At 44.1% G+C, this 24,541-nt stretch overlaps 1 protein-coding gene across 1 annotated transcript in view; it reads right to left on the reverse strand.

Moving 5' to 3' along the window:
- LOC140998439 (calmodulin-binding transcription activator 1-like) overlaps positions 1–24,541 on the reverse strand; it is a 53,688-nt gene that overhangs the window by 13,124 nt on the left and 16,023 nt on the right. The window contains exons 4-9 of the mRNA XM_073468730.1: positions 14,529–14,596; positions 11,526–11,661; positions 8,647–8,718; positions 5,394–5,547; positions 2,019–3,901; positions 318–444 (exon numbers count right to left, since the gene is read on the reverse strand). Of these exons, the coding sequence (XP_073324831.1) occupies positions 318–444; positions 2,019–3,901; positions 5,394–5,547; positions 8,647–8,718; positions 11,526–11,661; positions 14,529–14,596 (2,440 nt within the window). The remainder of the gene's footprint in view (positions 1–317; positions 445–2,018; positions 3,902–5,393; positions 5,548–8,646; positions 8,719–11,525; positions 11,662–14,528; positions 14,597–24,541) is intronic.

Consider the following 24,541-nt stretch of genomic DNA (forward strand, 5'->3'; position numbering starts at 1 on the left):
ATGTACTATATACCACTTTTACTGCTACTTTTACCAGACAGTTTCCCTCCTCATCTGTTCTTTTTTCTAATTCATCTGATCTTCTTATATAGAAGACACTGCATCTCTTGATAAAGGGCTACAGCCACCATCATTATGCTCTTTCTTTGTGTGCTGAAGAGAAACATTTTTGTTGGAAACTGCTAATTATAGGGATTAGTCAGCTGGCAGTTGGGGTACGGTTTCAATCTCCAAATAAGGAAGGTGTTTTTCCATGTATGAGACAGTGATAAGGAGTGTGTGTTGTGTGAAAGTGTGGGTTAACACAGGTGTGTTACCTGGGCAGTAGCAGCGCAGCACCCCAGGCTGGATGAGGGCAGCAGGGACACTGATGTGGTCAAAGAGACAGCTGTACTCACTGCTCGACTCCAACCATGGACCTGTGATCAGCACCTTCACTCCACCCTGAGGCACACAACATACGTATCAGTGTTATATCACATAGTGTGGCTGCTTAGCCTCTGAGTGTAGGTTTTAACACAGTTACCAAAGATAACAAGAGACTCTGTGAGAACAAGACACGTCACTGCATGTATGCTACAAAGTCCTGCTACAATTTCATTGTGTCAGTGTGCTAGCATGTGTAAGCATTAAGTAACTGTCCTGTAAATGTGTTTCAGAGTTCCCACACTTTCTTAAACTTTCCCTCTTAAACATCAAATTCAATGACTTTTCAAGGACTATCCGGGCCCAGTGGCATAGTGTGTGACACATATAAAGTTTAATTACTGCTACAACACCGAAACGTTTTATGAGACCTAGAAGGCTTTACAGAGGCTCACAGACAACAATTAAAAAGAGAGGCTTGATTTTTCAACTGTGCTGTTGTGTTGCAGTGAAGTGAGGGAAACACACACATGCAGACAGTGGAACGTAGCCTATGTACACTTTTAATGAACCATGTCCATTTTTTGTCTTTTCAGAAAACTTTCAAGGCATTGATTCCCCCAATTTTACAAACTTCCAATGATTTTAAGGACCCATAGGAACCCTGGTGTTTCCATCAGTCACAAGCCTCAGAGTCACAGCTGCCTAATTTTTTGTTTTCTACTGTATGACTCTAAACTGATTTATAACTTGCCTCATTTACAAAGTGGTTATTATTTTGTTAATGGCAAATCTATGAGTCTGAGAGGCCTGGTAGCAGCCCCTAGAGGCTGAGCTGCTCCTTACATCCAACTGGAACAAAGTAGTTGGAACCATCTGACAACACTGCCATGTGTTTTCTCTAGTGTAGCTAAAAATAACACATAAACAACATATTGTCCTCTAGAAATGGAGTCCTAAAATTAGAGTATACAACAATAAAAAATGTATGATTTCTAAAGCTGTTTACCAGCATTTGGTTGGACTTTCTTTTTGGCATGTGCAGTGCTCCTTTTAATTAATGCTAATTCTTATACCATCACCCCTTGGAGCATTGGGAAGAAGACTATGTTGTTCTCTCAACAAACACAAAAGTGTGGAGTAATCACTATGGTGTAACACTGATGATGCTGGAAGAAAGTTGCAGAAAAATATTAGCAAAGTATGTGCACATGTTGAATATTTGGATGGTTAATAAACTTCAGTTTGACATTTCTTTCCACTAATTGTATTAAGCAGCAATGGCAAGTAACTGTGTTTCTGAAAACCATGGTGGTAAGTTGCTATGTTTCCACAGGTTTCATCATAACTCAATGACACTGGTGTCTGAGAAATTATAAGCGGTACATGCGTAAATTAATGAAGCCACCCAGGGGGATCAGTGTAATATTGAAATTTCATCAAAATCCAATCAGCTGAGTCTAAGATATTCTGACTCCTTAATGACCACACAGCCAGGCTGGTGGTCTTAGCACAAATCTTGCTGAGAGTGATTTCAGTGTTTAACGTCAGTACGAGCCGTATATCGTCAATCATGTGGTGGAGGGACTGATTTTCCTGCAGGGAACAATGATGAATAAATAATGAACGATAATCATGTTGAGTTTACTAACCTCAGGATAAGACCACTCTGGGGAGTAGTCTGTCACACCAAACAGCCTCCCAGTCTCCTGCAGCAGTCCCAGAGCTCCCTGCTCCACCTCCGAGCCCTGCAGGTGGCCTGGTCCTGTGCCCTGCTCCTCTCCTGCTGCCCCCTCCTGGGGCATGAGAACCCCAGTGACAGCTGCCCCCACCCCACCTCCAGACCCCTCAACTGAGATGAAATCATTGATGAGATCAGAGAACTGGCTCCCAAATGAAGCCTCAAAGCCTTCCAGACTGATGGCTGCTCCTGCCCCAGCTGTTGTAGCTGACACCCCTCCACCCTGCTGAGGGAGAGGGGAGCTGTAGAGCGCCCCCTCGATGCTTGCACCAGCAGCTATAGACTGGGGACTAGCCACCACTGAATTGCTGGCCCCTGATAAGCTTACACCATTACAGAGAATCTCGTTTTCCCCTCCTCCTCCTCCTCCCCCTCCTCCTCCTCCACCACCACCACCTCCCCCGCCCTCCTCTCCTCCTCCATTGTCATCTGTGGGTTGTAGGTAGTGCTCGGCCTCAACACTCGTGTAGGCCTCATGAGGATCCCCAGGCTTGAGGAGTAACTCCCCTCTGTTCTCTGAAGCCTTGTCTAACTCTCGATGTCTCCTGCCACCTGACTGGTCACCAGTCGTGTCCTGTGGTGTTAAAGGAAAAGAGCCCACTGCTGCTCCTTGTCCGTTCCTCCCACATAGGCCCTGCTGGTCTGGGCTGGCTTGGTGGAGGTGTGTATGTGGGTCTCCATTGGTGACCGGAGAGTCTGTTGGCACCGTGGGCAGGCCTATGTAAGCCTGGGCCTCGCCTGATTCCTGGGTCGCCTCAGTGCCGTTGGTCTGCAGTTGGGAGGGCTGGTTTGTCTGGGGAGAGGTTTGGAGGAAGAGGCTGGGAGAGGGGTGGTGTGCAGGCTGTGTCAGACTCGGGACACAGGCTGATGACATGACAGCGCTGAAGTCCATCTGCTCCAGGGTGGTGCTGGGGCTGAGGCCTGTCCCTTCTCCCACATAGCTACTCTGAGCGGCCAGCGGCTGCTCCAGGGGTGTAGTTTCCGTCTTAATGTTGTTGACAAGAGCTGGGTTGTAGACAAAGCCGTTAGAGGGACAGTGGAGTCCTCCATCATCACCGTTACACCCCTCAGTCTTTCCTCCACCTCCTCCGTACGTCTGGCCCTGCTTGGGGTTGTTGAGGAAGCAATCAGGGTCAAAGGTCATGGTGGTTTCAGGAAGGCTGACTCCTCCACCAGAGTCCAGAGAGCTGGATAGCACCAACTCTCCTCCCTCTCCCAAGCCCACGCCACCAGGAAACGATGCAAACCTCTGGTTTTCAGGGGCAACAGCCAACAGGATGCCAGCGGTGGGGCTGTCATGGGTGGATGCCAGCAGGTGGGTGTGGCCAGCAGAGTAAACCGAATCCCCAGTCAGCGTAGTGACCTCTGACATGAACACAGCTGTGCTCTGTGACAAGCCAGCCCCAATGGCGAGAGCGGGGCTGTCAGCCATATCGCTGGTGATTGACAGTGGGGAGCTCTGGGTGGTGTCAGGGACCTCCACCTGGTTGGTGGAGGTAGATGAGGACACTTCCATGCTGCTCTGCGGGAGCAGGGAGGGTTTGGTTATCCTGCCATTCCTCCTCTCTGCTCCGCCCGCTCTGCTCCGGCCTCCTCCAGCACTAGGCTCCGTCTGGCCTTCTGACACATCGCTGTTCTGGACCTCTGTGCCATCTGCTTCCTCCGCTCTCTGGCCTGCCGCTACGCCGGTACCCACGGCAGCTCCACCTCCTGCGGCTGCCCCAGACTCCTGCTTGGATGAGATGATGCGCTGCTTGACGCTGGAACATTTCTGATGCAGGCTGCTTCCAGCACCTGTCAGAAGAGACATTAAAACAAATTAAATTTAAGACAACGCAAACTGTCTTCATTTTCTGTCCTTTCTCTTTTTCAGGTCAATCTTTGTAGACATGTAACCTTATCTCTCATAATTGACAGTGTGTAATGGCGCCCTCCAGTGTTCAGAATGTACACCAAAATATGTGCTCATGAATGCTCTGATAACACTGCTTGAGATGCTTGAATGTTCAAAAACTTTAAATACATATGTCAAAATTATGTTTCTTTTGCAAGACATTTCAGTTCTAAAATCTGAGTGTATTTCCACTTTCTAAATTAGATGTCTTACCCTAGAGATTTAGCTGATTCATTTTCAGAGCTGAATAAGAAATATGAAACAGTTTAAGTGTCAGAGACCTAATGCCAATAAAAACATCTATGACCACACAGGGATCAAGTCAGTAATCAGAGAGAAGCACTAGGTAAGGAAGAAGCATAAATCTGTTTTGCTTGAGCAAATGAGGGCAGGTAGAAGAGCAAGAGGGAATATGATTCAGTGGGGAGAGTGAGAAGTGAGGTGCTACTTAAGTCAACAAGCCACTTAGTTTTGGGCAGCTGTCCCTATTTGCCCTTCCAAACCAGATCAAAAGCTGGGTGAGATGAGGTAAGTGTGTGTGTGTATGTGTATTAGTGTGTGTACTGGAGTTATCTACTCCCTGATGCTCATTTATGAATAATACATGTTGGATATTTCGGGCACCTCTGTCTTGTTTCCCTGTATCCCTCCCTTTCAGGGGTGTGTATCTGCCTCTAGGTGGCAGCATGGCGTCAACTGAAACCATGAAAACATCAAAAACAAAATCTAAATCTGTATGAAGCCTGGCTGAATAGGATGTATAGATGTCTCTTCATAAGATGGCTTTTCCAAGGACAATGTAGTCTTTAAATATAGCACTTCTTTGTAAAGTGTTGTTATTCTGTTTACAGAGGGGACACGATGTTCCAAATCTTCATTCATCAAAATTTAAATACAAAAAAATCCACTGTTAATATATGAACACACCTTTTGGCGAGTCCTGCTGTCACTTTTTTGGCTTATTGATTCATCTTTACCTTCAGCAACACATCAATAAGATGTTGGTGCCGAATTATCACCACTGCCAAGATTATTTTTCCTTGATGCAAGAGAGAAATTTTCATATCATCTCCACTGCACTGCTGAAATCACCTGTTGTCTCATCTGATAAGCAATGGCACGGCTCCAGACTGTGCCCCATTTGGCTGCCAAGTTGTTTACAAAACCTACAAGTGAGCAAGTGAACCACATTATCTTTGTTTTAGATTTACTACACTGGTTTCCCACATATTATTGTCAGGGTACTTCATCACCGTTCCATGGCGAGCGGTATTGTTATCGACCGAATGTGAATCATATAGCCCAAGGTTTAGGAGAAGTGTGAGGGCTTAAACATGAGAGCCTGAGAGAAGGACGGAGGTGAGCGCTGAAGTGATGGTAAAGCAAACTCACACATGGGTTTGAGTTGTCCAATGAGCTCCTCCTTGCTCCACTTGGCCCACTCCTTCCTGTCTGTGTTGATGGAGCAGAGGACGGGACCACATGGTTTCCCGCTATCATCCACCGCCGGTACATTCAGGTAGTGCACCAGCACGATGTCTGGGTTCTACAGTGCAGACACACAGAGACATGCACACATGTGGCGTTAGTTTAACATGGCTTTTATTTATCAATTCATTGTCATGTTCTTAGTGGAATTATGGGAGGGAGAGAATAAAATGATAGATAGTGTATTTACAGAGGGAGTGGAAAGGAGGGGGAATGGAGAAGGAAAGCGGGAGAGTGCGTGGAGGTCAGGGAGGAGGTCGGACATAGCGTGTCAGATAAGATTCTCTCACCTGCCCATAAAAGATTTAACAGCTCAAGCCCACTCATCACTCTCTCTGACCCTGCAGAGCCTGTGGAAGTGTCTACACGTTTGTTTGTGTGTGTGTGTGAGAGAGATATACTGTGTGTAGAGAAAGAATGGGAGAAAACACTGTGAGAGAGAGTAGTTCTCACTATACTGTAGGCCACCTGCAGACCTATGGAATTTCTTTCTACCCCATGAATGATTCAACAGGTGCGTTCACATGCATCTATGCGTGTGTGTGTGTGTGTGTATGTGTGTGTGTGAGAAGCGAGAGAGAGAGAGCGAGAGGCTCCTCTTGATGAAAGATTCAGTAGACAGACTCAGGTGAGGGGGAGGACCTGCTGAGGTGGAACACTTTTCTCTCCAAAAGAGGATGGCACAGTGGGCTGCTATAGCACCACACTGTGCAATGCAACAGCATTCACAGACTGATTTATGATCATATTCACTGATGTGTTTTGATACCTGTGCAAAAGAGCAGAAAATGGCCACTTTACAGATAAAGCAAGTTGAATTTCCCTTCATAATTTCCGACTGCAGGGATCTAACTATAGGCATGCTGGAAAAAGAAAATATATTGGGTTAGGGCATATTCAATTTACGGCCGGTGGCTGGAATGTCCTTGTAAATTTCATGTGACAAATTATGCAGGAAATACTGGCGGAGAATACATAAATATGTATGCATTTCCATATTTTAAATGAACATCGCTGGGTATTCAATATTTTCTTTGAAATTAATAGAGAGAGATGAAGAGAGGGGCAGTGTAAATGTATTCAGCCGTGTTTAAGATTCATCATGTAACCGGTCGTCTGAAGATGATGATGTCCTGGTGACCATCTCCTGCATGGCCAATAGAGTCAGAGACACGTATGTGTGTGTGTGTGTGTGTGTGTGTGATTGAGAGAGAGACTGCTGCTCTCTGTTGTCTTTCACATGAGTAACAGAGTGAGTCCAACATCTCTATGAAAAACAACATGCTTTTACACACAAGGAACACCTGTACATGTGTGTGTTGGTGTGAGCGTGTTGTGCGTGTGTTGTTTGTAGCTCCAGGGTGTTTTCTTGGAGAGGACCACATAGAGTGTAGCGCCTGAGTCCTTGATGAACACTATAAGTATTGAAAGTCAGGGTTGGATGGCACACTGTGCTCAGGAAGTCAACTTCTGGCAAGAAAAATGTTTTTATAACTCTACACTCTACAGTGGCTTTATACAAGACCTATAGACATATTCCAGGTAGAGTTGGGATCAATCCAATCCAGTATCGCAGTGGTTGCCGATACTGACATAATTCTTCTATAGAGTGTTGGATTGACACCACTGGTCCGTCCATGTACTGATCCAGATTCCATAGCATGATGAATTCATTGATAATTTCCCATTGCACTCTGAATTCTCTTATTACTTTTGAACTTGTATAGAAGTATACACTTGCGCTTGATTTGTTCTCATAGTAATTTGCTCTCCAACACCTGTTCATATGTGAAGCCTACTTAACCTACAATACAAATACATTGCTTGGGAATACATTTAAATTTCATGCATTTTTGTTTATTTTTTGCTTTTTAATAAGAAGTGCAACATGGATAATTACAGCTTAAAGGATAAGATCACCCCAGCAAACACATTCCAGTCATTAGCTACTCAATCCCATGCTGATGAAAAGTTGGTTGAAGTTTTATACACCACAAAACATTTCCAGTGCTTCACAGCAAAACAGCGTTGCAGCATTCTGCTAAGCAACTAATAGATGGGGACTTGAGCAGAAAAAAACTGAAAATGGCTCCATACAGCTCATCTGACATCTGGAAACCCAGAGATGCCCCCAAAATTAGATGTTTTTTAAACCCTTTTGAAAGCTGAAATCTTCACCGTAGCTGCTAAGCTAAAAGTGTTAGCATGCACCCTGTCAAGTGGGTGTACGAGCTCAATCGTGTGGAAACGGTGTAAATAATGTCTTCTTTTTTTTTTTAAATCAATTTGGCATCTTGGGGCTTCCAGAGACTACAAACAAGCTGTGTTGAACCATTTTATGTTTTGTTTTTTTCAGTTGTTCTTTAAAAAGTTTTAAAACAAGGTCCCATCTACTTCAGTTGTTGAGGAGAAAGCTACAACACTGTTTTGCAATGAAGCTCCGGAAATGTTCTGTTTACAAAACTTCACCTGACCTTCTATCGACCTGGGGGTAGTAGATATTGACTGAATTGTCATTTTTGGCTGAACTTATCCTTAATATAACCTTACACATAATATTACCACCAACAACAATTATAATGATTAAATAATCAAAATAATAATGATATTCAAGAAAAAGAGAGCTTGAATCAAAATCAGTTGGCAGATTCCAAATTCAGGTATCGGAATCAGATCAAAACTCTGAGTGTGTGTGTGTGTGAGTGAGTGTGTGTGAGTGTGTGTGGGAGACTCCACTCAGCCAAACAACATCCAGTTTTATTATGACCCCAGCATTGTGATAGTATTTTTACTGTAGGCTGCCTCATTAATTTAGAGGAGGAGGATGTTTATTGCTGGTTTATGGTTTAGTGTTTCTGTTTTGAAAGTATAATGGACAGTTTTACAGAGGAAACTTAGTGTAAAACTGATAATGTACACTTTATTTTCTGGTTGTCCAGTTTTGTGTGGAATCGTAAGTAAAGCCTTATCATAGCTGGAATAAACGTTACCATAAGGTCATAATGTGAGGCTGAAAGACCTGTAAGTACAAATCTATGCAGCTATAAATGACAACTAATAACAAAATATGGCCACACTGTAGATGTTGTCAAAATAGTGTTTTGTATGTGTCTAAATGTGTGAGAAAAGGCAAGGTCGGGAAGGGGGGCGGGCTTACCTGCAGCAGCCAATAGCATCTACGATGGAAGGTGGGGATGATTGAGGAGTGGACGTAGCAGCCATACAGACACTAGAGAGAGGAGAGGAGAGGAGAGGAGAGGAGAGGAGAGGAGAGGAGAGGAGAGGAGAGGAGAGGAGAGGAGAGGAGAGGAGAGGAGAGGAGAGGAGATTGCAGGGGTAAACGGGGAAAGAAAAAAGGGAGGAAGCAAGACAAAAAGTGAAAAAGGAGAAGAGGATGAGAGGACAGTAAATGAGAGAACAGGAGAGGAGAACTTAGGTTATACCCACTTAGGTTGTATTGATTGCGGTGCTAAAACTAAATTGCAAACATGCTGTATGCGTTTTTTTCCCCTAATGTCTTTTCTGAAATACCATAAATCTGATGTTGACAATTACAGCACAAGAGACTGTGAAATTTACTGCCTCAGCAAGACTAGACATAACCCACTTGGAATTCACAAAAAGTAACAATCTTGTCAGCTTACAGACACTGCAAGAGAGATCAGTAATGGTGAGGAGGACAAAGAAGAGGAGGAGACAGCGAGGAAAGTACAGAGTGAGAGTGGAGTGTCGAGGTGGACAAGATGAAGAGGAAGTTCAGTATGGACTCAATCCAGGAAAGGAGAGGACACTTGCATACATACAAAACAGTGTATACATGAGTGTGAGTGTGAAAACTGACCAGATGTCTTATTGCAGAGGTTGATTTACAGCAGGCCTATTCAATTACTTCTTTAGACGGCCCGGATTTGAAAAATAGTATCAATCTACATTTCCGATGTCTGAAAGGTGTTAAACAATGAACCTTTTTTATTTTCCTCCACCTTGTTTATAAGCTTCATAATGTAAACGAAAGAACAGGAAAAAACAGTCTAATCTTAAAACACAATGTTCCATTTAACAACCTCTTTTATTCAGTTTGACTCTCCTAAATTCCCTCTGCTTATGCAGCCTGGATTAAAACTTTTTAATGAAATAAGGGTGTTTCTTCGCTTAACAACAGACATAACTAATGAATGGGCTCATTAGCCTACTAATAAAATGATCAAAAGGCCGAGCTGAGGTTGTTAAAGGGCCGCATCTGGCCCACGGGCTGCAAATCAAGTAGGTCTGATTTACAGATTAACAACGACCTCTGAGTGTAGACAATGTTTTGTGTGTTGTGAAGCGTTGGGTGCAGTGATAAATCTTTCATGCTGCATGATGAAATAAAGAACCTAATTTCCAAACACCAATTATACCAAAACTATAGGGGTTCTTTTTAAGAACGATAAAATGTTTTGCTATAAAACCGTTTCTTCATTTCAACTCAAGGCAACTGTTTAAGAATTTAACTCCAAAATGAACTAAACTCTTAGTTAATAAGTAAATGTCTGATTGACGAAGTCCACATTCTAGTTTCTTGACTGTTTTTGATATTGCTATGGAAACATTTTGGTCAATACTCAGAAAGTACAAAGGTTCAATATCCAGCCATAGTGTGTGTGTGTGTGTGTGTGTGTGTGTGTGTGTGTGTGTGTGTGTGTGTGTGTGTGTGGTGTTTGACAGAGGGAGGATGAAATGATGACAGAGAAGCTTTCTATCAAGGTCATCGCTGCCACTTTTTCAGACACATTTCACACACACAAACTCACCAAACACGCGGTGATAAATTGGTTGTGGTTAAAGACAAAATTGCTCAAACACACGCACAGATACTTCGCAATCAACCCGTATATAATCAACACTTACAACTTGTCCTGTTTTCTTTCTCATACACACTCGCGCGCACTTATATTTTCTCGCCATTTTGCCTCTTCTCAGAAGTAGCCCGCCCTCTATCTAAAGTGTGCTTTGCCAAAGGCAGAGTGCATTTCCATATATTTCCATTCGATATGAGGAGGCTCTCCATCCAGGGTTATGTTTTTCTCCCCTGCTTCCTGCCTCTCCCCATCCTCCTTCTCTCCCTCTGCTCATCTCGTTGCTCTGCTCATTCCCGTCCCCTTGCTCTACACACTGCTTGCTTGCTTGCTTGCTTGGGGGGTCCTGGGAAGACGTGACACAAACAATTACTGAGCAACTACCAGGGAGAGAAACACTTGCCTTTGTACATATATATATATATATATATGTGTGTGTGTGTGTGTGTGTGTGTGTGTGAGTATGTATTCCTGCACGATTGCAGAAAAATGAATCTGAGATGAATGTCAATGTGAGTGTGGGGTTGTAAATAATAGAGGTGCAGATGGGAATACTTGATCTCAATTATTCCCTCTACCTCTGTGTCTCTTTCGCCTGTCTACGGCTCACCTTTAATGCAAAACCACTGAGCCCTCAGCAAACATCCATGTGCCTCCTTCGCTCTCCCTTCTACCTCATTCTTTCTGCTTCTGACACATGCATGCTCACTCCTCTCACCTCTTGGTATATTCCTGCTGAATAATCAATTTTTGAGCTGGCTGATGTGACTCGAACACACACACACACACACACACACAGGCACACACACTCTCACTCACGCACAGACGCTGCCTTGAGACTGGATCGATACCCCTCTCTGTTCTGCTGAAGGAGGCATTGACATCATTCCTGGCCTCGGGCCAAACACACTCTTATCCTTCAGAAAGAGAGAGAGAGAGAGAGCGAGAGGGAGACAGAGAGAGGAAGGGAGACAGGGGCACGAGCAGGGAGGGAGGTAAAGAACGAGGGGCACCACTCGCTCTCAGGTAACACGTTGGCCGGTAGCTTCAGCGTGTGTGTTTGTGTGTACATTTGTGATACATGTGCGAGTCTCCTCCTCGGAGTGAAGGAGAGTAAGTTAAGGACCATATTGGCAGTGAAACCGTGCTCGGCACCAAGTACGATCATCGACTTGTTTTTCCCATCACAGCCTCTCACCTCTACTCCCTGGACTTTGAGCTTCATATGATCCTCTCGGGTGGTCTTCCCGTCTTTCCTTTTCTTCCAGCAGTAGCCATCTTTCCTGTACTTCACCTTCTTGCGGTTGTAGAGGATCATAGAGCCATTCTGAGGCCTGATGGAGGACAGGATAAAGAATTGCATTATGTTTATTACACAGAAGAAATGTTGCAGTAACCTCTTTAAAACTGACAGCAATTTAGCTCCAAGGAAATCTGTCAATTATTTTTAAGTTGTTTGGTCTATAACATTTTAAATGCTGTAAAATGTCTATTAGTGTCTCCCAAAGCCCAAGGTGACATCCTCAAATGTCAGATATTCAGTTTTCACTCCAGAAAATATTCACATTTAAGAAGCTACAATCAGAGAATTTACACTTTCAATCAATTACCCAAATAGTTGCCAACTAATTTAATATTCTAAGACAAATCGATTAATCCTTGCAGCTCCAATTTTCATCCAGTCATTTCAAACTGTATTAAAATTCTCCTGCATTGCTGACAGACACAAGTAAAAACATGCTCTTGGTCTACACTCTGACGTCAATGTTGCCCTCCCACAGTCAAGTTAGCTGGTCTCAGGCCACCCCCTCCCCTCGTATACGTAGACCTGCATTCCTGAGTGTTAATATTTTAGTAGGGTGATTTATCAGCACAGCAAGTACATTGGCCTCTAAGCTCCCATTCCATATACACCTGGTGGGATGAACATGCGTGCACACAAACACACACAGGCACGCGCGCTGGGAGCCATACATGTAGAAAGACAGAGATGCTATGGTGATATGAGACATGGCAGGACCTACTGCAGTGTGTTCTTTGGGCTCAATGTCAAACCTGCTGCTCAGCAATCAATCATTACACTTCTAAAACGTTAAGGACAGGTGTGTGCGCGTGTTTCTCTGTGTGTGTAGGTGGAGGAAAAATGCTTCTCTGCCTTATCTCATGACAACAGAAAGAGAACAGGCCCGTTAACAATCAATAAACTAACACATACTCACAAGTGCTCTCCCTCTCTCGCTCTCACACGCATGCACACAACCACATACACATTTACACACCTCCTCTCTCCTTTCCCTGCCCTCCTCTTCTCGATCAACCTCCAGTCTTTATCCCTCTTATCGCAGAATCTCTTCATTTTCACTTTACTGCTTCTCCAGTCCCTCTATTCTCCACTCCTTTACGCCTATTCTCATCCTCTCATCTTCTCGGTGTTTCCACTTCTTTGCTAACCTCTGTTTCTTTTATTGTCTGTCTCCTCTCCCCTCCTCTCTACTAGAATGTGATGTAGACACATCTATATGGACTGAGATGATTGCAATTTACTCAGAACACTGTGTGTAGTGAAATTGAATTTACTTTGAGCTGATTTTCTTTGACACCTTAAATCTGTTCTGTTTTGGGGTGAGCCTGCCAGTTTCTTAGCGGAGTGGAGACCCCCACCTTCCGATCAAAGCCGAGTTTAGTCTCTGTCTCGAGCAGTGTGAGTCATCTCGGAGCTGCTGATTCTAATTATGTTATGGAGAAGATGGATGAGATCAGATGTGTGCCAGTGTGTGTGTGTATATGTGTGTGTGGGTGGGAAATACGTGCATGTTCATAGGCGTGCGTGGAGGTGCGTTCACGTGGACGATGCCCATGTTCCTCGCAAACCCTCCGATTCAAGCAGACATAAATGCTATTGATTGTAACTGGGCTGTGATGTGTGGGATATAAAAAGCTTTTCCACCGTTCCACAGTGTAGCAGAGCGAAAACAGAGAAGGCAAGGGGAGGAGAGGAGAAAAAAAAAAAGAGACGGCAAGATAAAGAGACGGAGTGGGCGAGTGAGTGAGTCCGGTAAAGGGAGGAGAGGAGGAGGAGTAGATGAGAAAAGTGAGAGGAGATGGAGAGAGGAGGTAATAGTCATTACTTTGAACTGATGAGGTATTTCACTGAGGAGGAGAATTGAAGGTCATTGATTGTTATCTTAATATTACCCCCCACAAGTGTGCAAACGCATGCGCACATATGGATAAACACACACACACATAGTCGCACAGCCACACACGCACATACATAAATGTCACTGGCTCCGTTAGCTGAGCTCCTTTCCATCTGATGGGATTAGGTGTAATCTGTTCTAATCGTGCCTCGTGTCATGTGTAAATGGGATTATATCTAACTGCTGCTCAATAACACCAATATGACTGCTGCTGCCGCTGCTGCTGAAGCTGGGAGGCTGAGGCTGTACGGCAGCACAACCAATCAATGAGAAATCCATCCACAACATAAACTGTGCTGCTGGCCTCAGGCTGCTCCTGAGAAGAGTCCTTCAGCTCACACAATAGGAGCGCAGAGGCATCACCTCAGGCTTTCAGCGGTGTCAGTAATCAGAAATGGGGCCATGAGGTGACCTCTTCACTTACTTTACTTATTATTTCTTTTCTTGTCTTTCACTCTCTTCTTTCTTTTTCTTTTAACAAACCTACATCTGTATTAACTAAAGTAAATGTCAATTTATCAATAATTCAAGTTGCTCTTTCTCTTCAGTTTTCTCTTTCCCTCATTCCTATCTTCCTTCCTGACTATAACCTCTCCCTGCTCTAGGAAAAGAGCTACCTATGGTTCATTCAGATCAATGAATATTCAGTTCTGGCATGTGAATCCCTGTTCACACCCCAGCTTATATACACATACTCCCCCTTCCGTCCTATGTCTGAATTATACATCACTTATCCTAATACATTTACATTCATTAATACTCCATTTCCAGCTGACTAGGTGCTTTACAGTCCGGCCATGTTCTGGAGCGTTCTCTACATGTAGAGTAGGCCGTCAGCAGGACCCTTCGGAGACAGTCGACGTACATCACTAATGTTTTAATCAAACACAGGCACTCAGTCATTGGGATTAAACCAACGTGGATGATTGAGTGATGCTGTGCTTGTACGTTTGTGTGTGTGTGTGTGTGTGTGTGTGTGCGTGTGTCTGCGCTCTCCTCACCTGGTTTTTGGCGATGTCGTCAGCCACTCATCATGTTTCTCAAAAGTGATGAGATATGCAGCAATCTCCTAGAGAGACAAAGACAAGACAGAAAGGTTATATCTGAGTGTGTGCGCATGAGTGTGTGCGCGTGTGTGTGCGCGTGTGTGTGTGTCACGGGAAGATAAAACATAACAGGTATTTCCAGATGACCTGCCGATGCCCACAGAGAGTGTGTCACTATCTGATTGCCACGGTGAGGTCTGGGCGCCTGATTGGTCACAGAGCAGCCAGTCAGGAGACAGATATAGAGTACAGACCCTAAGGGCCAACAACCAATCACACTCACCGACACACTGATGTCTCCCTCCACTGGGGAGGAAAAGCTATCTCCTAAATACACACACACATGCCACATAAACACACAGACACACACACACACTGGGGGTGCAGACCCATACACTAGCTGAGAGAGTGCGCTGATAGGAAAAGTTTTCTTGTACTTTGCAGTTTCACAGTTTCCCGTCAGATAAAGCCAGCTCCTAACTTGATTCTTAATTCCTGCGGCTCTCTTTTCATCTCCTCAGCTCTCCACTCCACACTATTTCTATTCTTCTTCCACACTCACATGAATCCAATAAGGAAAAAAAAGAAAGTTCAAATCATACAGGTGCATTCTACCGAGAGCACAGGAAAACAAAACGTCCACACACACACACACACACACACACACACACACACACACACACACACACACACACACACACACACACACACAGACAGACGCAACCAAAAGAAACTTTTGTTTATACCTCCTGCTTTTTAGTTGCTCATGCAAAGCCGCCTTTTCCCTTTGCTGGGTGAACTCCCTCACCCCTGGCTTCCTCCTTGAAACATCATTCTCTCTCTCTCTTTCTCTCCCTCTCCCCATCTCTGACTCCCATCTCACCCACTTGTTGTGAACGACTATGAAATGTAAATTGTCCTCTTAAGGCAATCAGTGTTTGAAATGTGGCACAAAGCAATAGTGAAGAAGACATCAACACTCAGGCACTCCTTCATCTGCCCCTTCAGATCAACAGCCTCCTCTCCAGACCTCCTCTCCCTCTCTATCTCTTTCTGTGTGCGCATGTGTGCGTTTTTAGGTATTTGTCCCAGTTTGGCATGAGAGCACTCCAGCTCCGCACCGATCAGACGGGATAGAGGGACAAAAGAGGGAGAGGGGAAGAAAGGCAGGGAGAGACGAAAAGAGAGAGCAGCTGGAGGGTGCTGGCACTTAACTGGATTGTTTTTTTAGTATCCTCCATTCGATCGTCATGTCCCAACCCCCCACTGCCTCATCCTGCATTTGTATGTGTGTTTACATATATGTGTAATTGTGTGTGTGTGTGTGAGAGAGAGAGAGGGAGAGTGTGTGTGTGTGTGGGAGGAAGGAGCTGTCATCATTCCCCTAAATAATTCTCACTATCAAGCTGGCCACCGTTAATGTCTGTCTGAGGCACATAAAACTTTTTAGCCAAAGCTAGGCACAAACACGCTCACACACACACACACACACACACACACACACACACACACACACACACACACACACACACAAGGAGTGCCTCATTCACTTATGCATCTATTCATTAGCTGTGACAGGCAGCCACCTCTCCTCCTCCCAAACCACTCCGCAGCAAGTCAATATCCTATACGGCCTCCATAGCCCCAGCCAGGCACTCGGGCTCCCCTAGTGACTGTCAGCCAGTGGGAGGCGGGAGGAGAGAGGAGAAGAAGAGAGGAGACGAGGGGCTGGGAGAGACAGAAGGATGGGAGGATTAAGGAGGAGGGAGAGAGACTTGCAATTAAAGGCCTGCCCCATAAGAGCCATTAAAAAGCCAGAAACAGAAGAGTCAGCTGAAACGGCAGCCTGACACACACTCTAAAACACACCCACACACACATATACACACACACTCTCACTGCAGACACACACTGCTGCTCACTCCCTCACAGACAGACACACACACACCCATGTGAAGAGTGACAGAAGTGAGATGGTGAAGGTCGATCCTCAGGAAGTCACAGTTATTGTCCCAGTGGAAACCAGTGATGGAGCGCTTTGAGCATGCCTGGCGACACACTGACCCTTCAGGAATACTGTGAGTGTGTGTGTGTGAGCGTGTGTGTGTGTTAGCCGTGCCAGACACAGGGACAGGGACAAGTATCTTTCTCCAGGGATCTACTCTAGAAACCCAGACATTCTGCATGTCTGTGTGAGTCTACGTAATAATACATTACGACGGGCCCGGCTGAATGCACACACACAGACACACACACACACACACACGCAGACACTTTTCCCGACACACGCACACCTATTCCTGACTGTCTGTGTGTGAGAGAATGTGAGAAAGAGAGAGTTACTTAAGAAATATCTAACAAAGCAGAGCGCATGAGTGGGAAGTTAGATTGGAGCGAGCGGTGCAGTTGGGGAAATCAGCCTCCCACTCACGCATCACTGAGACCATCTCCCTCCAAGAAACTGGTGGCATGTACAGAAAAGCAGACAGACAGACACATACATATGCACACACACACACACATTCACATACACACACAGGCCTCAGGGAGATTTCCAGAGGAGGGAGGGGAGAGGAGGAGAGGAGGGTGGGGGGTCGCCTACACTGCAACAGACTTATCCAGGAGCTTTCCCCAGGGAGATTCCGTTATAGGGTCTAGCCACAGGCTAGTGTGTGTGTGTGTGTGTGTGTGTGTGTGCGCGTGTGTGTGTGTGAGAGAGAGTGCGTGTGTGCGTGCACGTTTGAAGTCTAATGATGAGCATCACCCCGACAGAGATCTGGGGGAAACAGAGTTGTCTGTAAACTGGAACTGTCACATCCATTCGCAGAGCCTGAAATGAAGGCTGCCTCTGGTTCTCACCACAGAAATCATTTGGCATTGAGCAGTTTATTTTGGCGGTGTTACATAGTAGAGAACTGAAGCGTCCTTTTTCAACTACAGAATCCATTTCTGCCTTTTTCTTTGAGCGCAGTAAGTCTTGTATACATATATGAGGAAAAGAACAGCATTAGCATTACCAGGGGAGGTCTGCTGATGCTGTAATTTGTTCCCGAGCACCTCCACGGCTTCTCTCTTCCCCAGAACAACCCTGTCAGTGTCTGACGTTGACAGACACTCTATCCAAAATTGCCTCCTGTTTTTATTTTTTTTTCTCGCAGACTACAGGCTTCTCTGTCATTTTTATTTTGATCTAGAGCACTATCTCAGCCATTTGTTCAACCCACATTTTATTGATCGTGGCCTATTTTTAAACATGCCTCCATCAAAGGCTCATCATGTAGATTAAGCATAACAACGACAATTTTATGCTAAACCTACACAATCTGATTTGAACAGTAATAATCAATAATCCATTAGAACTGTGAGGTGCCTGTGGGCATGTCATTAACCACGGTTGTTGACAGAAATGTGACGGGGGCAAATCTCTTAGAATCCAGCCTGTAATGTTTGAACAGTCCTGAGTGACCTCTAAAATCACCAATGTCATGGAGTGAATGCTGTTTTTGTGAAGACTCCAAACTTAAGATTATGTTGCAATGAGAAAGCTGACATAATAATGTGACCCTTGTTGTAGAATATAGACTGTATAATAAATAGTGGACAGAGTGACTGTGACACCCATTGGTGTGTGGACGCCTTGAGTTGACATTTAATAAGAACTTTGCCAGCTTTGTATCACTACAATTTTGGTAGTAAAAGCAAATGAACAATGTCAGACTTCTCTCCATTTTGCCTGCACCCAGAGCAGTCCACTTTGTTCAAAACGTGTCATCTGGCAGATTCTAGGACTTCATGGGAATTCATATTTTAGTGTACTGCATAGATGTAAAGATGTAAAAAACCAAGCACCTTCCAACATGCAGAACGTCACCTAATAGTGGCAGTGTTTACTGGTCTGGTGTGACGCAGTATATTCTGGTTGTTGTAGGTTTTCTACCTTCTGAGCAAAAGGGAATACCACAGCCCCTTTTCTCTGTTTTTTCTGGTCATGTGTCACAAATTTCAAAAACATTGTGTCTCTCTACTTTATAGTTAGCCCAGTTTTACGCAAGGGCAATCTTTCCAGTGGTGAAATACTCCTTTAAGGCCGTCCACATCCTGTTTTTTTGGACCCAGAAGTGACCACACTTGGATGGGAGGGTGGAGCTGAGGAGGATATCCTGTTTGGGTCTGACTGAGAACCAGAGGACACACCATGGTAACAACTTGTCAATCACAAAATGAACATCATGCTGCGTTGAAGAAGACTTGAAACTAGCAAGTGAGACCATAAACTGATTAGAAACTGTTTACTGAAATAATAAATTAAGCAAGAAGTAGGCTCATTTTGTCATACGCTTATATACAATCAGACTTCTTTTGGCAACCAGTGGAATCTCCCAAAGGCAGGTTTAAAGCACTTTGACATTAGCTTCAGTTTTCAGACCCGGAATCTCCCTCCACTTATTATACTGTCTGTGCTGAAAACCAGACCATTAATGTCTTGTTTGCACCATGTTCCTCTAAGTTGGCTAATTAAAATGTGTAGCTCACACCAGAAAGAGACGCTGACAACGAGTTACGACAAGGATAATTTTGTTCTGTTCTAGCCACACAATAAAATGTCATCAAGCCTATTGTAAACCAGAGCAATAATGTGTAGTTTGTATTATATTCCCAAACTGCCTCGCTCCCCACTGTGTGTTACTTTCAACAGCCTTTATATTACTTCCACTGGCTAATACAACTGCTTAATGCTGTTTCCATAACAACTGTTGCAAAGCCCCTGATCAGAATTCCTCTCAAGCTTGCCTTGTGTTTATCATATAAACACCTCATCACACACTGGGCAACACACACATGCACGTCCGTGGACATAAAAGACTTGTACACACATGCATACAAATGGGCCGTCTATTAATACACAAGGCTTGTCGCTTGTGTGAGGAAATAAATAAATAAAAACAAAACTTGTCCTGGCTTTCTCTCTCAGCGACACACGCTGCACGGACATGGTGCACGCACGCACACACACATTTAGTGCTGGCCTATCATTGGAGGACAAGGTCTGACCTTCAGAGGGGGCCCACCCCTGTCACCTGGTTGGGAGAGAGACATGCGTGTTACATCCATCTCTGTCACGCTGCAACTCTCACAGCCTTCACACACACACACACACACACACACACACACACATACACACACACTCGGACATACATGGATACAAAAATACCTCCCGTGTCTAAACGAATGCATGGATGCACAGGCAACAATGAGTGTATGCAGACACATACACACGCAGACCCAGAGAGGCTTGGTCTCAGAAGAGTCTGTGTGGTGGCTGCTGCCCATGTGAGTGACGGCTTTATAATGAAATAGTCACTCTCCCCTCTCCTTCACTCCCTCGTTCCCTCTCCTTTTGATTTGACCTCTTTACTTTCTCCCCCCTCTCTCCTCCCTCCTGCTCACCCACTTCCTTCTTTTTTCTGTCTCATTTCCCTCTCATCTCCCTTTTGCTAATGTACAGAAGCCCAAATAGTGAGAGCGGCTATACACACACACACACACACACACACACATATATACACACTCACAGTATGGAAAGTAGCACAAACTTTTTTAGCAGAGACCTGAGAGCTAGGAAGAGTCAGCCCCAATCCACTGAGGGAACATCAATCATATTTTTCTAAGACTTCCTCCCTCTTGCGCACTTTACCTGTCCTCTTCCCCTTGCCTCGTATTTGCATTTGAGGAGACGGCCCCCTCTCTCTCAGCGGGGGGGAGAACACATCAAAGACGGCAACAGGTGTGTGGTGTCAAACACAATGCCAGGACCCCTGTTGCGCTAGGGTGTCTTGGATAAAGCCTGTCAGAGTCCTCAAAAACTCCCACAAAGTTAACCGGGAGAGGGTGCAGACACACACACACACACGCACACACACACACACACACACGAATATCTGAAATCTCTAATGACGAATGTGTGTTTGCCAGTGGGAGGCGGAAGAAGACACTGAGAGGGTGAGGGAGAGGGTGTTGGGGGTGGTGGAGGGGGGTCTCAATGAAGGAGTCTCCAGTGGTTGTGTTAACCCCTGATGCCTCATCTGACTGTGAGTCATTCTGCCCTCCGAGGCTTGTCTCTGCTCTGCTATTGTTGATGTTATTGTTATTGAGGAGGTTTGGTATGCTAAAAAGAGAGAGAGACAGAAAGGAAGGGAGAGATGTAGTGGGAGAGAGAGAGAGAGAGAGAGAGAGAGAGAGAGAGGAAGAAATAGTATGTGCCACCTCTCATTGGCATAAATACTTGTTTACAACAAGACATAAATTGGCACCCTGTCAGTCAGTCTCTCTATTTCTCTCTCCTTTAACTCCCGTACTCTCTTTCCCTCTCTGTCTCTGTCTCTCTCTCTCTTCCTCTCTCCCTCTGTGCTGCTAAGCGTATTACAACACTCCCTGGTTCAGCCCTCTCTCATTACCATATTCTAATTACATTCGTTAAGGGGAGCATTTGGGAGTTTAATGAATAAATTTGAAAGATGGGTCTCTGTGGCGATCTTTAGGTTTGTCTCCTCCTCAACCAACTCAAGATGGGAGCATATGTGTGTGTGTGTATGTTTGTGTGCGAGGTTACGCACCTGTTCAGAGTGTGTGTGCCTCAGTAAATATCACTGTAGCTCCTTTTCAGAAGAAACAAACAAATCTAGTTAACTGCAGGAGCTAACGTGGAGTCGTCTCTCTAAAAAAATCAATTCAGAATTCTGTTTTCTCTCCACCAAATAAAGATTTCATGTCATTTATTTGTTGTTTTGGAAAAAGAACTTGGAGCCACCCATGTTGAAGTCATGCATATTTAACTCTCCTCAAGCCTCAAAAACAAACTGCCAAAGACAAGCATCAATTTAAAGATGAACAAATTGTCTGCAATCTCAGGTTTATCTTTTCCGTCGACATCAGACCTAGAGGCTTCATACTGGGAGACGGGCAGGTGGAGTTAAAAACAATCATAAGCAAAAGTAAACATTAAAGGTTATCAACCATGCTCCGGTGACTGGCTTCCACTGTTTGATCTGTCTCTGCCTAGGACGAAGCCCTGGGCTGTAGACCTGAATAGACTGTTACTCTTGGCCTTGTACTCACTCTTTCAGGGTATTGCAAAATGTGATATACCTTTCACATGGTTTAATAAAGGAGTCCCAAATGCATTCCCAATTCTGATGATTGCCAGCTTGTGCTTGAAGGAGCGAATGAGCAAAATCCACCTCTTGCTCAAAAATAATATTTTTTAAAAGCTAACAAAACGGTGCACTTTTACTTGGCCCGCTGCCATCGATTACTGACAATTAAACAATAGTACATGCAACAGAAAAATATGCACAATCTAATGTAAGCCCTTCCCCACAGAATTCATTTTTTTCATTTTCTTGTTGACTTGAACAGTCCTAACCACAAATCAGGAGTCAGCAGAATTTGGGCAGTGTCTGGAACTTCTTTATTGCATTTTGTGGTTAAAAAGTATGGATTTGTTACATTTTGAATTCAGCTTGATCCAGACCGATCCATCTTGAAATACCACCATGACTCTCACTGCATGAAGGACAGGCTGTGCTCATCCATAGCTAACAACATACATGAGCCGTGTAAGTGATAATATCTGATGAACATATGCTATGCCATTAATAGTTAATAGTGTACGGTATAGTTTATCAATAGATCCAAAGGGGCTCCTCTTCACTGAGGCTACAGTATATTTACAGTGATGATGCACCGTTCAAGGTAGAGCCCAGAGTCATCACCCTCTCTTCAAGCACTGTGAGTCATGCAGTGGGCGCAAAAGTATGTTAGCTATCTTTAAACTTCTATATAATGGAAGATGCATGTATATAAATAAATAACAGTTGGGGTGAGAAATATAACCAACTGTTTTCACATGAGCCATTTCCAATTGTTTTGTTGTTGTCTACGGAAGCTATCATGACCTCTGGGAGACATTATGTTTGTTTCAATCTGGTTGTTTTCCTCCATTAAATGCATATAGTTCTAGCAATTGCCATTTAATAATTGCTCTAATTTAATGCACTTTTAGAGATTGAGGAGGAGACAGACATCAGTCATTGCCTGCCGGGCTGTCCTGCTAACTTTCCACCTCATATGAACTGTAATGGACTGTGACTTTCTCGTTCAACATGCAATGACACCTCTGAGCAGACAGAGACTGGAGCTTAAAGCCTCGCTAAGACGCAGATGCTGATGTCATGTGCTGGACAATGTTAAGATTTGCGAGCTGGCAAGCTATACAAACATACTGCCAGAGCGTATATGCTGCCAACAAGAGGCAATCATGCAGTTAGGCTTAACACTGGGTAATACCTATTTTTGGGCTGGGAAATCTTGCTGTTGCCATGTTTTTTCCCGTTTGCTGGAGTATGAGTGAACACTTTCACTGGATAACAATCACATTTTTGGGACAGAGTGGTTTTGTTTCAAGTATCACAGAGGAGACAGCGATATTGTTAGCAAAACTTTCCCGTCAAACGCCCAAAGACATGAATGAACACCATTCTCAATCTCTATCACTTGACCAAAAAACAAGTGAGACGCTCTGCCTTCCATTTTAAGTGTTTATCATCTCCCCACGGACTGCTTTACACTGTTCATTCAAACACTTAAATATATGCACTGTCAGTATGCAAATATGGCATCAGTATCCCTTATATAGTTGCCTCCTTAGAGTACAAGATGATGGATGATATATTACAGCTGAGCTGGTCTTAGACTAATGACACAGCTGCATTACAATACACAACTCCGTACGCCACTAATATTGAGACAGAACACACACTCACATACACACACACACAAATGCCACCTTGTTTAATCCCCCAGGAATCAGTGAAATTTGATTACCGTGACTTTTACAAACACACTCCATATGAGAGTAGACATTCCATACATCAGCAGGAGGGAGGAGGGAGCAGGAGGAAGAAGAGGGTAGAGACAGGGAGACGGAGAGGTACGTGATGGTGGGTAGAACTGCAGTTTGAGACGAGAAACACTGGATACATACTGTGGTCTCCTGAGTAGAATGCAACACACACACACACATATACTGAATGCCCACCGTGTCCTGCCCTGTGTCTATTACGGTAAATGTGAGGAATGGTATATATTTACCAGTAAATGTATACATCTCCCAGGGTAAATCTTGTGAATGTGTACATTTCCAGGATAATGTTAGTGGAAAATGCTAGTCACAGCACCATGAGATTCACTGTTCTCACACTATGTATTTTGTTGTGGATATTATGTAGTAGAAGGCCAATTTACTCCTTTGGCCCGGCTTCTGCAATAAACTGAGATCTGTAAGACTCAGGAGATCGAATTGAGTAACATTATAACATCAGAATAATGCCTGAATGTATATCTGGTACATTTGACCTGAATGAACTGAGGCAATTTTATGACACGTATATCCCTCTTTACATTTGAAGGGCATATGAGATTTACTTTATCATATGGTCATTGTATTTTTTCAGTTTATGTCCTATAAAATCTTTGAGAAACATCAAATGCACTTACATCCAGGTATAAAAACATGTGGATAGGAGCAATGCTGCCTCAAAATTAAAGCCTCTAATTGTGAAACAAAACTCCATGAGGCCAAAATCCAGTTGATGAACACTGCTCACAGTGTGCAGTAAACACGGCAGGAGAGCTCTGTGATAATATGACTTCTCAACTCATTAACAGGGAAAAACAGACATCAACATATTTACCTTGAGAAATGCCACCAGTGAATGTTCAACATTAACTATCTCTGTGGTTGATTTTCATGTTTGCGTCCCCAAATACACATCCGTTAACAAATCAAAAGTACAAACTGTAAATTATTAATGAATAAAAATAAATTAAAGTGTTTTGACATTTCTTATAATTATATTGTATTTTTGTACAGCAATAAAACAACATTGATTTTGCAATTAAAGGATCAC

The sequence above is a fragment of the Pagrus major genome, chromosome 6 (genome assembly GCF_040436345.1).
Source record: "Pagrus major chromosome 6, Pma_NU_1.0".
In the NCBI taxonomy this organism is placed as follows: Eukaryota; Metazoa; Chordata; class Actinopteri; order Spariformes; family Sparidae; genus Pagrus; species Pagrus major.